Source organism: Bos grunniens, chromosome 16, assembly GCF_055505025.1.
Source record: "Bos grunniens cultivar Pamir isolate PY7600 chromosome 16, Bosgru_T2T1.0, whole genome shotgun sequence".
Lineage (NCBI taxonomy): Eukaryota > Metazoa > Chordata > Mammalia > Artiodactyla > Bovidae > Bos > Bos grunniens.
In genome coordinates this window covers 75,666,333-75,683,706 of record NC_141180.1, presented here as the reverse complement: position 1 = coordinate 75,683,706, position 17,374 = coordinate 75,666,333, and the positions used below count along the sequence as shown (strand labels likewise).

General features: G+C 44.1%; 1 protein-coding gene across 2 annotated transcripts in view; it reads left to right on the top strand.

Moving 5' to 3' along the window:
• Positions 1–878: 878 nt before the first annotated feature.
• The window catches only part of LOC147357039 (uncharacterized), a 34,573-nt gene continuing 18,077 nt past the window's right edge, over positions 879–17,374 (top strand). For both annotated transcript variants that reach the window (XM_086345571.1, XM_086345570.1), the window contains exons 1-13: positions 879–3,128; positions 3,582–3,606; positions 5,492–5,562; positions 5,989–6,013; positions 7,669–7,739; positions 8,193–8,217; positions 10,083–10,153; positions 10,580–10,604; positions 12,260–12,330; positions 12,784–12,808; positions 14,674–14,744; positions 15,171–15,195; positions 16,851–16,921. In XM_086345571.1, coding sequence (XP_086201697.1) covers positions 3,072–3,128; positions 3,582–3,606; positions 5,492–5,562; positions 5,989–6,013; positions 7,669–7,739; positions 8,193–8,217; positions 10,083–10,153; positions 10,580–10,604; positions 12,260–12,330; positions 12,784–12,808; positions 14,674–14,744; positions 15,171–15,195; positions 16,851–16,921 — 633 coding nt within the window. In that variant the 5' untranslated portion in view covers positions 879–3,071. The remainder of the gene's footprint in view (positions 3,129–3,581; positions 3,607–5,491; positions 5,563–5,988; positions 6,014–7,668; positions 7,740–8,192; positions 8,218–10,082; positions 10,154–10,579; positions 10,605–12,259; positions 12,331–12,783; positions 12,809–14,673; positions 14,745–15,170; positions 15,196–16,850; positions 16,922–17,374) is intronic.

Below are 17,374 nucleotides of genomic sequence, written 5' to 3'. Positions count from 1 at the left end.
GGCATCACCGACTCAATGAACATGGGCTTGGGTGGACTCTGGGATTTGGTGATGGACAGGGAGGCCTGGTGTGCTGTGATTCATGGGGTCACAAATAGTCGGACGCGACTGAGCAACTGAACTGAACTGATGGAACTTTTTAATTCTTAAAAATTATGAAAAGAATAAATACAATGTATTTTTTATGACAATGCTCAGTCGCTAAGTTATGTCTGTGAGCCCATGGACAGAAGCACACCAGGCTTCCCTGTCTTTCACTATCTTCCTGAGTTTGCTCAAATTCATGTCCATTGAGTCAAAAATGCTATCCAGACATCTCATCCTCTGTGGCCCCTTCTTTTCCTCCTGCCCTCAGTCTTTCCCAGCATCAGGGGCTTTTTGAGTGAGCCTGTTCTTTACATCAGGCGGCCAAAGTATTGAAGTTTCAGCATCAGTCCTTCCAATGAATATTCATGATTGATTATGATTAACTGGTTTGATCTCCTTGCTGTCCGAGGAACTCACAAGAGTCTCTTCAGCACCACTATTCTAAAGCATTAATTAGCATTAATTCTTTGGCACTCAGCCTTCTTAATGGTCCAAGTCTCACAACTGTACATGACTATTGAAGCCTAGTGTGATTTTTAGTGCTTCCCTCTCTCAGACCGAGTTTCAGGGCGATCAGGTTCCCCTTAGCCAGAAAGCTTAAGGCTCTCTGACTCATTTCTGAAACATTCATCTCCTTTGCCTTCCTCCACCCATGAGAAAGGTTGTCCAGCAGATTTCAGCCAACACTTATTAACCACCCACATCCACACACTCCCCCGATGTGTCCACATTAACAAGGTCTTCCCGATCAGCATCAGAGATGTCCTGACAATTCCTCTATGTCTTCCTAGAGCTCCCTGAGAACCATCTTGAGGGGCTATCCATTTCACCGTTGGAGGGAGAGGCTCTGCCCAACTCCATAGTAAGTGCCTCCTATTCATCTGAGATAAAAGTGTTGCTTCATAACTTTATTTTCTAGCTGAATTCAGATAAAGGTTCAAATTATTCCAGACAGTTCATAGAAACAGTTTTTAATTTGATGGATGAATTTCTCCCAGCAGATAACTTATTCAAAAGGATGTTTTTCAAAAATGACAACATAAATTAAAAACTGGAATCGGGAGCAGTTTCCTCAGCAGAAACTGTTCCTTCCTGAAATGAAAGTTTTAATTACTGCTGAAAATGAGCTGGAGTGCTCTTCCAGGAGGAGCGCCAGCCTTTCCCACAGGTGTCCTCTATTGTTCTTTTGGGGCTACGGACTGAACAGCACATTCCCATTCGGTTTTCTGACAAGAAAAAGAGAACAAAAGACCTGAATGCACAGTACTCAAGACACTGACACACTCACACCGTTTTCTTCTTTCTAATTGCAGGCACGTGAGCAAGCCAGTGAACATGGTAATTATTCAGGGATCATCCCTCTGATGAAAATAATCTAGTTGATGAAGGTGGCAATCTCTTGCCAGCTCTGTTTGGAGAGTTGCCCTGATGCTGAATTCCTAAAGGGGGTGAAGGGAGGGGGTACAGATAAGAGACTGATTTCCCAGAAAGAAAATGTCTGTGGTCTATGGTAGGTGGAAACAACTACATCATTTAGATGCGTGTGTTTGGGTCCCATGTGTGAGCCCATGCAGTGTGATTCTCAAGCTGTCTGTGTGTGTTTCTTCAGGAGCTGTCTCCCTCTTATAGAGCATAAGTCAACTGTGAACTTTCTAAACACTTCTGATCACACTGTGCACTGGCTATAGATTACTTAATTCTTTCCTCAACTCAATTATTACTCAAGTTTGGTTAATATTCATTTTGCTGGAATGGAGATGGTGCTGAGAAAAAATGGACCAAGCTACTGACTTCCTAAGTGGAAAAGGATAAACTGAAAACCTCGGGGTGGTCCCAGTGTGTCTGATCTGGACCCCTGACCTGTACTTATCACTCAACCATGGGATCCTCAGTCATGGAGCAAGGGGTCCCTGCATCTCTGTTTATGCTTGGAGGTACTAGAGCTCCAGAGGTTCAGATTGTGCCCATCATTGTAAAATGGGCTCAGTGGTCATGGGACACAGGGCAAACGTAGGTGGATTATCGCCAACATTGGCACACTCATTATTGTGAAACACACCTTGGGATTCCTATCCTCCTGGTCAATTCAAAGATCTGAAAGTTGTGTTCCCTTGTTTTGACAGTCCAGGCCATATCTGTTGGTGCTAGTGTCACTGCTTAACCAAGAACAAAAGAAGATTGTCATCAGGGAGATATTTCTTTATACTGGGTGACATTTCCATAAGCCTTACATTGGTTAAACCCTGGAGCACACTTTCATGGGAAGGTGTTATATAGATCTCACAGTGGAACTTGACACTCTGCTTGGTGACCTTGACTCTTGTTGTGAACCTCCTGCACACCAGGGTCCAAGAAGGTCAACGTTTACCCCATGCTTTCTCTCCATGATGAACTGTCCCACTAAATGTATGACTTCAATGAGTGTGAACAAACACTGACTCAGTGGACGTGCAAATATGTTTGGACAGTGAAGACTAGGAAGAAACATCACATGATAGATTATAGCTATTTGGCAAGGTAGGGTTGAATTCAGTCCTCTAACAGAGATTGCTTTTAATCAAGAACAAAATCTCACAGAAAACTTAATAAGTGCATCAGCTGAAACTGAATCCTGGGGAGGCAGTGATCTAGGAAGAAATCCTTCTGGATAGGGGTGGTTTTGCAGAAGATATAAACAGGCAGGAGTTTCATGAGTCTCTGTCAGTGAAAGGTGGCATGCATTTCAGTGGTTCTTTTTTCCCGAACTGTTAGGTTATCACTAGTTAAAATACAGAAGTTTTGTTTCGTTATTTCCAGCTCCTCTGATTTGCTCTTATTTATACAACAAAGAGGAGGACTCAACAGCAACTCAGTGCATAGTTACTAATGCCTTATGCACACACTCCACCCCATGCCCCTCCAATGAACAAGGCTCCTGAGAGGTTAGTGAGCACCTTACCTGTGTCCCTGTGCTGTTCTGTGTCCCTCCAGTTCCTCAAGAGGACATGGTGGTGGAGCTGCCCCGGGACTGGGCTGAAGACAAGGCTCTGAAGACTGTGGACGTAAGTGCACCTTTCTTAACCGGGGCAAGGCTGCGGCTTCACTGCTTTATTTTCCTTTTAGTTGAATACAGGTATAGTAATCTGACAATTTACGTTACCACTGAGGCATGCAAATACTTGGCTGGGAAAGTAGAGAGGATAAATCTATTATTAACACAGTCCAGATTCAAAAGGACATTTCAATAAGACAGCATCATTTATTACTGTAGGTACTTTGCTCAACAGAAAGTGTTCTTTCTTGAAAAAAATTTGTAAACGTTGGTCAAATTAAAACTGAGAGATCTTATGTGAAACAGACCAGTCTTCCCAACAGAAGATTGTCTGTTTTATTTTGGAGCCACTGAAATGAAGAGTGCTAGTTACCTGAGGACAAAAAAACAGGTAACAGAAGACTTAGTGCAGAAAACTCAAGAAGCTGAGACACTCACTCTGTTTTCTTCTCTGCAATCACAGGAATCCGGGGACGCCTGTGAACACGGTAAATATTCAGGGATCATCATTCTGCTGAGGGACAATCCAACTGATAAAGGTGGGGTTCTCTGACTGGCTCTGGTTGGAGAGTGGCCCTGATGCTAGATTCCTATTTAGGGTGTGGGCTGTGGGTGCAGAGAAGAGACTGATCTCCCAGGAAAGAACGATGCCTTTGTTCTAGGGTACCTGGAAGCAACTACATCATTTAGATGTTGTGGGTTTGGGTGGATCAGGGTTGGGGGTCCATGTGTGAGCCCAAGTGGTGTGATTCTGAAGTTCTGTGTCTGTGTGCGTTGCCTCTGGAGATGCATCCCTGTTACACAGCACTAGTCAACTGTGAACTTTCTAAACACTTCTCACTACCACTGCACACTGGCCATACATTACCTGATTCTTTCCTCAACTCAGTCTTTCCTCAGAAGCGAAAGTGAAAGTCATTCAGTGTGTATTCCAGTCTTTGCATCCCCATGCACTAGTGTCCATGGAATTCTCCAGGCCAGAATCCTGGAGTGGGTAGTCTTTCCCTTCTCCAGGGAATCTTCCAAACCGAGGGATCAAACACAGGTCTCCAGCATTGCAGCCGGATTCTTTAACAACTGAGCTATCAGGGAATCCATTCCCCAACATAGCTTAATATTAATTTTCCTCAGGTGAAGATGGCAATTGGACAAATGGCCCAAAGTCTTAACCTCCTATTGGAAAAGCCAAACTGAGTACCTAGGGTTGATCCAAATTTGGCTCTTCTGAATGAGTAAGCTGCTCCTACCAGTCAGCCACGTGATCCTCAGTCATGTGGAAAGGGGGTCCTGGCATCTATATCCATCCTTGGAGGTACTAGCAGGCCCAGGGGTCCAGATCCTGCCCGTCATTATAATTATAAGGTGGGCACAGTGGTCAAAGAACCCAGGGTAAACATAGGTGGATTAACGCCAATTTTGGCACAGTCATTATTGGGAAAAGAATCTCGGGACTCACATCCTCTTGGTAAAGTCACAGATTCTGAGCGTTGGGTGGCCTTTTGTAGAGTGTAAGTCCTATGTGTTGGTGTTCCTATCTTTGTATACACAAGGACAAAAGCATATTATCATCAGAGGTGTATTTCATTGTACCGGGTAATTAGCATAACCTCACATTGATTAAACCCTGTAGTACACACTCAAGGCAAATTGTCAAATAAAGCTCACAGTGGAACATGATAGTCTAGTGACCATGATGATAGTCTAGTGACCATGACTCTTGTCGTAAATCTCATACACAGCTGGGTCAGAGACAGTCAGGTTCACCCCATGCTTCCTCTCCATAATGAACTGTCCCACTAAAAGTGTGACTTCTGTGAGTGTGAACCGCCACTGACTCAGTGGACTTGCAAACATTGTTTGGAAAAATCAAGCCTGGAAAATAACATCGCATGATTAATAAAAGCTATTTGGAAAGGTAGTATTGACTTTAGTCCTCTAACAAGAGTTTACTTTTAATCGAGAATAAAGTCTCACAGACTTGGTAAGTACAATAGCTGAAACAGTGGATTCTGAGGATGCAGTGATCTAGGAAGTAATCCAGAAGATAGGTGTGATTTCCCAGAAGCTCTAACAGCCAGGAGGGCCATGTGTCTCTGTCATTGAAAGCTGGCAAGCATTGTAATGTTTCGCTTTTCCCATTACTTTGGTTATCACCAGTTAAGTGCAGGCACTCTCTTTCATTGCCTTCCTGCTTGTCTCCTTTGTTGTACTTCATCCAGTAAAGAGGAGGGTTCAAGAGCAGCTCAGTCCCCAGTTACTAACCTCTCTCATGTACACATTCCACCCCATGTCCCATCAAACAAACAAACAAGAAACCTGAGATCTTTGGAAGCAGCCTCTCCTCTGTCCTGATGGCTATATGTTTCCCTCTAGTTCCCAAAGAGGACCTCGTGGTGGAACTGCCCCAGGCCGGGGCTGAGGAATCGGCTCTCCCACCTCTGGAGGTAAGCTCAACTCTCTGTGTCTCACATAGATGCTGCTTCACTCCTTTATGTTTCATTCAGTGAAATACAGTTATAGTAATCTGACAATGTATATTAGCACTTATGTATGCAATTCCTTGCTGGTGAAATATTGACCATAATTTTGTTATCAACAGAGACCTGATTCAAAAGGACACTAAAAAATACCGTCAATTACTACTGTAGGTACTTTCCTCAGTAGAAATTTTTTCTCCTGGAAACTGAAAGATCTTAAGTGAAAGAGCCCAGCCTTTTCAACAAGGGTCCTCTCTGTTTTCTTTTGGAACGATTGATTTTTTTAAGAGTTTAGTTACCTGAGGAAAACAAAAACTCAGATAACATAAAACTTACTGCAGAGAACACACGGTGCTGGCCTCCCTCACACTGTTCTCTTCTCTCTAATCACAGGCAGCTGGAGCAGCCAACGAACATGGTAAATATTGAGCGACCGTCCCTCTGCTGAGCAACAATTTAGCTGATGACTGTGGGGCTCCTTTGCCACCTAGCTTTTCAGAGTCACCCTGATGCTGGATTCCTATGGGGGGTAAAGACTGGGGGTCCAGAGAAGAGACTGATCTCCCAGAAAAGAACAATGTCTATGTTCTATGGTACATGGAAACAGCTACATCATTTAGATACTGTGGGTTTGTGTGAATCAGGTTTGGGGGCCCATGTGTAGGCCCATGTGTTGTGATTCTGAAGCTCTATGTGTATGTGTTTCCTCAGGCGATGTTGCCCTCTTACACAGCACAAGTCAACTGTGTACTGTCACAACACTTCTCATCCCCACTGGACATTGTCTATATATTACCTGACTCTTCCCTCAACTCAGCCATTCCTCAAGTTTGGTTAATATTCATTGTCCTCAAATGGAGATGGTGCTGAGAAAAACAGCCCAAGCTCTTGACCTCCTAAGTGGACAAGCCAAACTGGGAACCTGTGGGTGGTCCCAGTGTGTCTGCTCTGGACCCCTGACCTGCACTTATCACTCAACCATGGGATCCTCAGTCATGGAGCAAGGGGGTCCCTGCATCTCCGTTTATGCTTGGAGGTACTAGAGCTCCAGAGGTTCAGATTGTGCCCATCATCGTAAAATGGGCTCAGTGGTCATGGGACACAGGGCAAACGTAGGGGGATTATCGCCAACATTGGCACAGTCATTATTGTGAAAGACACCTTGGGATTCCTGTCCTCCTGGTCAATTCAAAGATCTGAAAGTTGTGTTCCCTTGTTTTGACAGTCCAGGCCATATCTGTTGGTGCTAGTGTCACTGCTTAACCAAGAACAAAAGAAGATTGTCATCAGGGAGATATTTCTTTGTACTGGGTGACATTTCCATAAGCCTTACATTGGTTAAACCCTGGAGCACACTTTCAAGGGAAGGTGTCATATAGATCTCACAGTGGAACTTGACACTCTGCTTGGTGACCTTGACTCTTGTTGTGAACCTCCTGCACACCAGGGTCCAAGAAGGTCAACGTTTACCCCATGCTTTCTCTCCATGATGAACTGTCCCACTAAATGTATGACTTCAATGAGTGTGAACAAACACTGACTCAGTGGACGTGCAAATATTGTTTGGACAGTGAAGACTAGGAAGAAACATCACATGATAGATTATAGCTATTTGGCAAGGTAGGGTTGAATTCAGTCCTCTAACAGAGATTGCTTTTAATCAAGAACAAAATCTCACAGAAAACTTAATAAGTGCATCAGCTGAAACTGAATCCTGGGGAGGCAGTGATCTAGGAAGAAATCCTTCTGGATAGGGGTGGTTTTGCAGAAGATATAAACAGGCAGGAGTTTCATGAGTCTCTGTCAGTGAAAGGTGGCATGCATTTCAGTGGTTCTTTTTTCCCGAACTGTTAGGTTATCACTAGTTAAAATACAGAAGTTTTGTTTCGTTATTTCCAGCTCCTCTGATTTGCTCTTATTTATACAACAAAGAGGAGGACTCAACAGCAACTCAGTGCATAGTTACTAATGCCTTATGCACACACTCCACCCCATGCCCCTCCAATGAACAAGGCTCCTGAGAGGTTAGTGAGCACCTTACCTGTGTCCCTGTGCTGTTCTGTGTCCCTCCAGTTCCTCAAGAGGACATGGTGGTGGAGCTGCCCCGGGACTGGGCTGAAGACAAGGCTCTGAAGACTGTGGACGTAAGTGCACCTTTCTTAACCGGGGCAAGGCTGCGGCTTCACTGCTTTATTTTCCTTTTAGTTGAATACAGGTATAGTAATCTGACAATTTACGTTACCACTGAGGCATGCAAATACTTGGCTGGGAAAGTAGAGAGGATAAATCTATTATTAACACAGTCCAGATTCAAAAGGACATTTCAATAAGACAGCATCATTTATTACTGTAGGTACTTTGCTCAACAGAAAGTGTTCTTTCTTGAAAAAAATTTGTAAACGTTGGTCAAATTAAAACTGAGAGATCTTATGTGAAACAGACCAGTCTTCCCAACAGAAGATTGTCTGTTTTATTTTGGAGCCACTGAAATGAAGAGTGCTAGTTACCTGAGGACAAAAAAACAGGTAACAGAAGACTTAGTGCAGAAAACTCAAGAAGCTGAGACACTCACTCTGTTTTCTTCTCTGCAATCACAGGAATCCGGGGACGCCTGTGAACACGGTAAATATTCAGGGATCATCATTCTGCTGAGGGACAATCCAACTGATAAAGGTGGGGTTCTCTGACTGGCTCTGGTTGGAGAGTGGCCCTGATGCTAGATTCCTATTTAGGGTGTGGGCTGTGGGTGCAGAGAAGAGACTGATCTCCCAGGAAAGAACGATGCCTTTGTTCTAGGGTACCTGGAAGCAACTACATCATTTAGATGTTGTGGGTTTGGGTGAATCAGGGTTGGGGGTCCATGTGTGAGCCCAAGTGGTGTGATTCTGAAGTTCTGTGTCTGTGTGCGTTGCCTCTGGAGATGCATCCCTGTTACACAGCACTAGTCAACTGTGAACTTTCTAAACACTTCTCACTACCACTGCACACTGGCCATACATTACCTGATTCTTTCCTCAACTCAGTCTTTCCTCAGAAGCGAAAGTGAAAGTCATTCAGTGTGTATTCCAGTCTTTGCATCCCCATGCACTAGTGTCCATGGAATTCTCCAGGCCAGAATCCTGGAGTGGGTAGTCTTTCCCTTCTCCAGGGAATCTTCCAAACCGAGGGATCAAACACAGGTCTCCAGCATTGCAGCCGGATTCTTTAACAACTGAGCTATCAGGGAATCCATTCCCCAACATAGCTTAATATTAATTTTCCTCAGGTGAAGATGGCAATTGGACAAATGGCCCAAAGTCTTAACCTCCTATTGGAAAAGCCAAACTGAGTACCTAGGGTTGATCCAAATTTGGCTCTTCTGAATGAGTAAGCTGCTCCTACCAGTCAGCCACGTGATCCTCAGTCATGTGGAAAGGGGGTCCTGGCATCTATATCCATCCTTGGAGGTACTAGCAGGCCCAGGGGTCCAGATCCTGCCCGTCATTATAATTATAAGGTGGGCACAGTGGTCAAAGAACCCAGGGTAAACATAGGTGGATTAACGCCAATTTTGGCACAGTCATTATTGGGAAAAGAATCTCGGGACTCACATCCTCTTGGTAAAGTCACAGATTCTGAGCGTTGGGTGGCCTTTTGTAGAGTGTAAGTCCTATGTGTTGGTGTTCCTATCTTTGTATACACAAGGACAAAAGCATATTATCATCAGAGGTGTATTTCATTGTACCGGGTAATTAGCATAACCTCACATTGATTAAACCCTGTAGTACACACTCAAGGCAAATTGTCAAATAAAGCTCACAGTGGAACATGATAGTCTAGTGACCATGACTCTTGTCGTAAATCTCATACACAGCTGGGTCAGAGACAGTCAGGTTCACCCCATGCTTCCTCTCCATAATGAACTGTCCCACTAAAAGTGTGACTTCTGTGAGTGTGAACCGCCACTGACTCAGTGGACTTGCAAACATTGTTTGGAAAAATCAAGCCTGGAAAATAACATCGCATGATTAATAAAAGCTATTTGGAAAGGTAGTATTGACTTTAGTCCTCTAACAAGAGTTTACTTTTAATCGAGAATAAAGTCTCACAGACTTGGTAAGTACAATAGCTGAAACAGTGGATTCTGAGGATGCAGTGATCTAGGAAGTAATCCAGAAGATAGGTGTGATTTCCCAGAAGCTCTAACAGCCAGGAGGGCCATGTGTCTCTGTCATTGAAAGCTGGCATGCATTGTAATGTTTTGCTTTTCCCATTACTTTGGTTATCACCAGTTAAGTGCAGGCACTCTCTTTCATTGCCTTCCTGCTTGTCTCCTTTGTTGTACTTCATCCAGCAAAGAGGAGGGTTCAAGAGCAGCTCAGTCCCCAGTTACTAACCTCTCTCATGTACACATTCCACCCCATGTCCCATCAAACAAACAAACAAGAAACCTGAGATCTTTGGAAGCAGCCTCTCCTCTGTCCTGATGGCTATATGTTTCCCTCTAGTTCCCAAAGAGGACCTCGTGGTGGAACTGCCCCAGGCCGGGGCTGAGGAATCGGCTCTCCCACCTCTGGAGGTAAGCTCAACTCTCTGTGTCTCACATAGATGCTGCTTCACTCCTTTATGTTTCATTCAGTGAAATACAGTTATAGTAATCTGACAATGTATATTAGCACTTATGTATGCAATTCCTTGCTGGTGAAATATTGACCATAATTTTGTTATCAACAGAGACCTGATTCAAAAGGACACTAAAAAATACCGTCAATTACTACTGTAGGTACTTTCCTCAGTAGAAATTTTTTCTCCTGGAAACTGAAAGATCTTAAGTGAAAGAGCCCAGCCTTTTCAACAAGGGTCCTCTCTGTTTTCTTTTGGAACGATTGATTTTTTTAAGAGTTTAGTTACCTGAGGAAAACAAAAACTCAGATAACATAAAACTTACTGCAGAGAACACACGGTGCTGGCCTCCCTCACACTGTTCTCTTCTCTCTAACCACAGGCAGCTGGAGCAGCCAACGAACATGGTAAATATTGAGCGACCGTCCCTCTGCTGAGCAACAATTTAGCTGATGACTGTGGGGCTCCTTTGCCACCTAGCTTTTCAGAGTCACCCTGATGCTGGATTCCTATGGGGGGTAAAGACTGGGGGTCCAGAGAAGAGACTGATCTCCCAGAAAAGAACAATGTCTATGTTCTATGGTACATGGAAACAGCTACATCATTTAGATACTGTGGGTTTGTGTGAATCAGGTTTGGGGGCCCATGTGTAGGCCCATGTGTTGTGATTCTGAAGCTCTATGTGTATGTGTTTCCTCAGGTGATGTTGCCCTCTTACACAGCACAAGTCAACTGTGTACTGTCACAACACTTCTCATCCCCACTGGACATTGTCTATATATTACCTGACTCTTCCCTCAACTCAGCCATTCCTCAAGTTTGGTTAATATTCATTGTCCTCAAATGGAGATGGTGCTGAGAAAAACAGCCCAAGCTCTTGACCTCCTAAGTGGACAAGCCAAACTGGGAACCTGTGGGTGGTCCCAGTGTGTCTGCTCTGGACCCCTGACCTGCACTTATCACTCAACCATGGGATCCTCAGTCATGGAGCAAGGGGGTCCCTGCATCTCCGTTTATGCTTGGAGGTACTAGAGCTCCAGAGGTTCAGATTGTGCCCATCATCGTAAAATGGGCTCAGTGGTCATGGGACACAGGGCAAACGTAGGGGGATTATCGCCAACATTGGCACAGTCATTATTGTGAAAGACACCTTGGGATTCCTGTCCTCCTGGTCAATTCAAAGATCTGAAAGTTGTGTTCCCTTGTTTTGACAGTCCAGGCCATATCTGTTGGTGCTAGTGTCACTGCTTAACCAAGAACAAAAGAAGATTGTCATCAGGGAGATATTTCTTTGTACTGGGTGACATTTCCATAAGCCTTACATTGGTTAAACCCTGGAGCACACTTTCAAGGGAAGGTGTCAAATAGATCTCACAGTGGAACTTGACACTCTGCTTGGTGACCTTGACTCTTGTTGTGAACCTCCTGCACACCAGGGTCCAAGAAGGTCAACGTTTACCCCATGCTTTCTCTCCATGATGAACTGTCCCACTAAATGTATGACTTCAATGAGTGTGAACAAACACTGACTCAGTGGACGTGCAAATATTGTTTGGACAGTGAAGACTAGGAAGAAACATCACATGATAGATTATAGCTATTTGGCAAGGTAGGGTTGAATTCAGTCCTCTAACAGAGATTGCTTTTAATCAAGAACAAAATCTCACAGAAAACTTAATAAGTGCATCAGCTGAAACTGAATCCTGGGGAGGCAGTGATCTAGGAAGAAATCCTTCTGGATAGGGGTGGTTTTGCAGAAGATATAAACAGGCAGGAGTTTCATGAGTCTCTGTCAGTGAAAGGTGGCATGCATTTCAGTGGTTCTTTTTTCCCGAACTGTTAGGTTATCACTAGTTAAAATACAGAAGTTTTGTTTCGTTATTTCCAGCTCCTCTGATTTGCTCTTATTTATACAACAAAGAGGAGGACTCAACAGCAACTCAGTGCATAGTTACTAATGCCTTATGCACACACTCCACCCCATGCCCCTCCAATGAACAAGGCTCCTGAGAGGTTAGTGAGCACCTTACCTGTGTCCCTGTGCTGTTCTGTGTCCCTCCAGTTCCTCAAGAGGACATGGTGGTGGAGCTGCCCCGGGACTGGGCTGAAGACAAGGCTCTGAAGACTGTGGACGTAAGTGCACCTTTCTTAACCGGGGCAAGGCTGCGGCTTCACTGCTTTATTTTCCTTTTAGTTGAATACAGGTATAGTAATCTGACAATTTACGTTACCACTGAGGCATGCAAATACTTGGCTGGGAAAGTAGAGAGGATAAATCTATTATTAACACAGTCCAGATTCAAAAGGACATTTCAATAAGACAGCATCATTTATTACTGTAGGTACTTTGCTCAACAGAAAGTGTTCTTTCTTGAAAAAAATTTGTAAACGTTGGTCAAATTAAAACTGAGAGATCTTATGTGAAACAGACCAGTCTTCCCAACAGAAGATTGTCTGTTTTATTTTGGAGCCACTGAAATGAAGAGTGCTAGTTACCTGAGGACAAAAAAACAGGTAACAGAAGACTTAGTGCAGAAAACTCAAGAAGCTGAGACACTCACTCTGTTTTCTTCTCTGCAATCACAGGAATCCGGGGACGCCTGTGAACACGGTAAATATTCAGGGATCATCATTCTGCTGAGGGACAATCCAACTGATAAAGGTGGGGTTCTCTGACTGGCTCTGGTTGGAGAGTGGCCCTGATGCTAGATTCCTATTTAGGGTGTGGGCTGTGGGTGCAGAGAAGAGACTGATCTCCCAGGAAAGAACGATGCCTTTGTTCTAGGGTACCTGGAAGCAACTACATCATTTAGATGTTGTGGGTTTGGGTGAATCAGGGTTGGGGGTCCATGTGTGAGCCCAAGTGGTGTGATTCTGAAGTTCTGTGTCTGTGTGCGTTGCCTCTGGAGATGCATCCCTGTTACACAGCACTAGTCAACTGTGAACTTTCTAAACACTTCTCACTACCACTGCACACTGGCCATACATTACCTGATTCTTTCCTCAACTCAGTCTTTCCTCAGAAGCGAAAGTGAAAGTCATTCAGTGTGTATTCCAGTCTTTGCATCCCCATGCACTAGTGTCCATGGAATTCTCCAGGCCAGAATCCTGGAGTGGGTAGTCTTTCCCTTCTCCAGGGAATCTTCCAAACCGAGGGATCAAACACAGGTCTCCAGCATTGCAGCCGGATTCTTTAACAACTGAGCTATCAGGGAATCCATTCCCCAACATAGCTTAATATTAATTTTCCTCAGGTGAAGATGGCAATTGGACAAATGGCCCAAAGTCTTAACCTCCTATTGGAAAAGCCAAACTGAGTACCTAGGGTTGATCCAAATTTGGCTCTTCTGAATGAGTAAGCTGCTCCTACCAGTCAGCCACGTGATCCTCAGTCATGTGGAAAGGGGGTCCTGGCATCTATATCCATCCTTGGAGGTACTAGCAGGCCCAGGGGTCCAGATCCTGCCCGTCATTATAATTATAAGGTGGGCACAGTGGTCAAAGAACCCAGGGTAAACATAGGTGGATTAACGCCAATTTTGGCACAGTCATTATTGGGAAAAGAATCTCGGGACTCACATCCTCTTGGTAAAGTCACAGATTCTGAGCGTTGGGTGGCCTTTTGTAGAGTGTAAGTCCTATGTGTTGGTGTTCCTATCTTTGTATACACAAGGACAAAAGCATATTATCATCAGAGGTGTATTTCATTGTACCGGGTAATTAGCATAACCTCACATTGATTAAACCCTGTAGTACACACTCAAGGCAAATTGTCAAATAAAGCTCACAGTGGAACATGATAGTCTAGTGACCATGACTCTTGTCGTAAATCTCATACACAGCTGGGTCAGAGACAGTCAGGTTCACCCCATGCTTCCTCTCCATAATGAACTGTCCCACTAAAAGTGTGACTTCTGTGAGTGTGAACCGCCACTGACTCAGTGGACTTGCAAACATTGTTTGGAAAAATCAAGCCTGGAAAATAACATCGCATGATTAATAAAAGCTATTTGGAAAGGTAGTATTGACTTTAGTCCTCTAACAAGAGTTTACTTTTAATCGAGAATAAAGTCTCACAGACTTGGTAAGTACAATAGCTGAAACAGTGGATTCTGAGGATGCAGTGATCTAGGAAGTAATCCAGAAGATAGGTGTGATTTCCCAGAAGCTCTAACAGCCAGGAGGGCCATGTGTCTCTGTCATTGAAAGCTGGCATGCATTGTAATGTTTTGCTTTTCCCATTACTTTGGTTATCACCAGTTAAGTGCAGGCACTCTCTTTCATTGCCTTCCTGCTTGTCTCCTTTGTTGTACTTCATCCAGCAAAGAGGAGGGTTCAAGAGCAGCTCAGTCCCCAGTTACTAACCTCTCTCATGTACACATTCCACCCCATGTCCCATCAAACAAACAAACAAGAAACCTGAGATCTTTGGAAGCAGCCTCTCCTCTGTCCTGATGGCTATATGTTTCCCTCTAGTTCCCAAAGAGGACCTCGTGGTGGAACTGCCCCAGGCCGGGGCTGAGGAATCGGCTCTCCCACCTCTGGAGGTAAGCTCAACTCTCTGTGTCTCACATAGATGCTGCTTCACTCCTTTATGTTTCATTCAGTGAAATACAGTTATAGTAATCTGACAATGTATATTAGCACTTATGTATGCAATTCCTTGCTGGTGAAATATTGACCATAATTTTGTTATCAACAGAGACCTGATTCAAAAGGACACTAAAAAATACCGTCAATTACTACTGTAGGTACTTTCCTCAGTAGAAATTTTTTCTCCTGGAAACTGAAAGATCTTAAGTGAAAGAGCCCAGCCTTTTCAACAAGGGTCCTCTCTGTTTTCTTTTGGAACGATTGATTTTTTTAAGAGTTTAGTTACCTGAGGAAAACAAAAACTCAGATAACATAAAACTTACTGCAGAGAACACACGGTGCTGGCCTCCCTCACACTGTTCTCTTCTCTCTAACCACAGGCAGCTGGAGCAGCCAACGAACATGGTAAATATTGAGCGACCGTCCCTCTGCTGAGCAACAATTTAGCTGATGACTGTGGGGCTCCTTTGCCACCTAGCTTTTCAGAGTCACCCTGATGCTGGATTCCTATGGGGGGTAAAGACTGGGGGTCCAGAGAAGAGACTGATCTCCCAGAAAAGAACAATGTCTATGTTCTATGGTACATGGAAACAGCTACATCATTTAGATACTGTGGGTTTGTGTGAATCAGGTTTGGGGGCCCATGTGTAGGCCCATGTGTTGTGATTCTGAAGCTCTATGTGTATGTGTTTCCTCAGGTGATGTTGCCCTCTTACACAGCACAAGTCAACTGTGTACTGTCACAACACTTCTCATCCCCACTGGACATTGTCTATATATTACCTGACTCTTCCCTCAACTCAGCCATTCCTCAAGTTTGGTTAATATTCATTGTCCTCAAATGGAGATGGTGCTGAGAAAAACAGCCCAAGCTCTTGACCTCCTAAGTGGACAAGCCAAACTGGGAACCTGTGGGTGGTCCCAGTGTGTCTGCTCTGGACCCCTGACCTGCACTTATCACTCAACCATGGGATCCTCAGTCATGGAGCAAGGGGGTCCCTGCATCTCCGTTTATGCTTGGAGGTACTAGAGCTCCAGAGGTTCAGATTGTGCCCATCATCGTAAAATGGGCTCAGTGGTCATGGGACACAGGGCAAACGTAGGGGGATTATCGCCAACATTGGCACAGTCATTATTGTGAAAGACACCTTGGGATTCCTGTCCTCCTGGTCAATTCAAAGATCTGAAAGTTGTGTTCCCTTGTTTTGACAGTCCAGGCCATATCTGTTGGTGCTAGTGTCACTGCTTAACCAAGAACAAAAGAAGATTGTCATCAGGGAGATATTTCTTTGTACTGGGTGACATTTCCATAAGCCTTACATTGGTTAAACCCTGGAGCACACTTTCAAGGGAAGGTGTCAAATAGATCTCACAGTGGAACTTGACACTCTGCTTGGTGACCTTGACTCTTGTTGTGAACCTCCTGCACACCAGGGTCCAAGAAGGTCAACGTTTACCCCATGCTTTCTCTCCATGATGAACTGTCCCACTAAATGTATGACTTCAATGAGTGTGAACAAACACTGACTCAGTGGACGTGCAAATATTGTTTGGACAGTGAAGACTAGGAAGAAACATCACATGATAGATTATAGCTATTTGGCAAGGTAGGGTTGAATTCAGTCCTCTAACAGAGATTGCTTTTAATCAAGAACAAAATCTCACAGAAAACTTAATAAGTGCATCAGCTGAAACTGAATCCTGGGGAGGCAGTGATCTAGGAAGAAATCCTTCTGGATAGGGGTGGTTTTGCAGAAGATATAAACAGGCAGGAGTTTCATGAGTCTCTGTCAGTGAAAGGTGGCATGCATTTCAGTGGTTCTTTTTTCCCGAACTGTTAGGTTATCACTAGTTAAAATACAGAAGTTTTGTTTCGTTATTTCCAGCTCCTCTGATTTGCTCTTATTTATACAACAAAGAGGAGGACTCAACAGCAACTCAGTGCATAGTTACTAATGCCTTATGCACACACTCCACCCCATGCCCCTCCAATGAACAAGGCTCCTGAGAGGTTAGTGAGCACCTTACCTGTGTCCCTGTGCTGTTCTGTGTCCCTCCAGTTCCTCAAGAGGACATGGTGGTGGAGCTGCCCCGGGACTGGGCTGAAGACAAGGCTCTGAAGACTGTGGACGTAAGTGCACCTTTCTTAACCGGGGCAAGGCTGCGGCTTCACTGCTTTATTTTCCTTTTAGTTGAATACAGGTATAGTAATCTGACAATTTACGTTACCACTGAGGCATGCAAATACTTGGCTGGGAAAGTAGAGAGGATAAATCTATTATTAACACAGTCCAGATTCAAAAGGACATTTCAATAAGACAGCATCATTTATTACTGTAGGTACTTTGCTCAACAGAAAGTGTTCTTTCTTGAAAAAAATTTGTAAACGTTGGTCAAATTAAAACTGAGAGATCTTATGTGAAACAGACCAGTCTTCCCAACAGAAGATTGTCTGTTTTATTTTGGAGCCACTGAAATGAAGAGTGCTAGTTACCTGAGGACAAAAAAACAGGTAACAGAAGACTTAGTGCAGAAAACTCAAGAAGCTGAGACACTCACTCTGTTTTCTTCTCTGCAATCACAG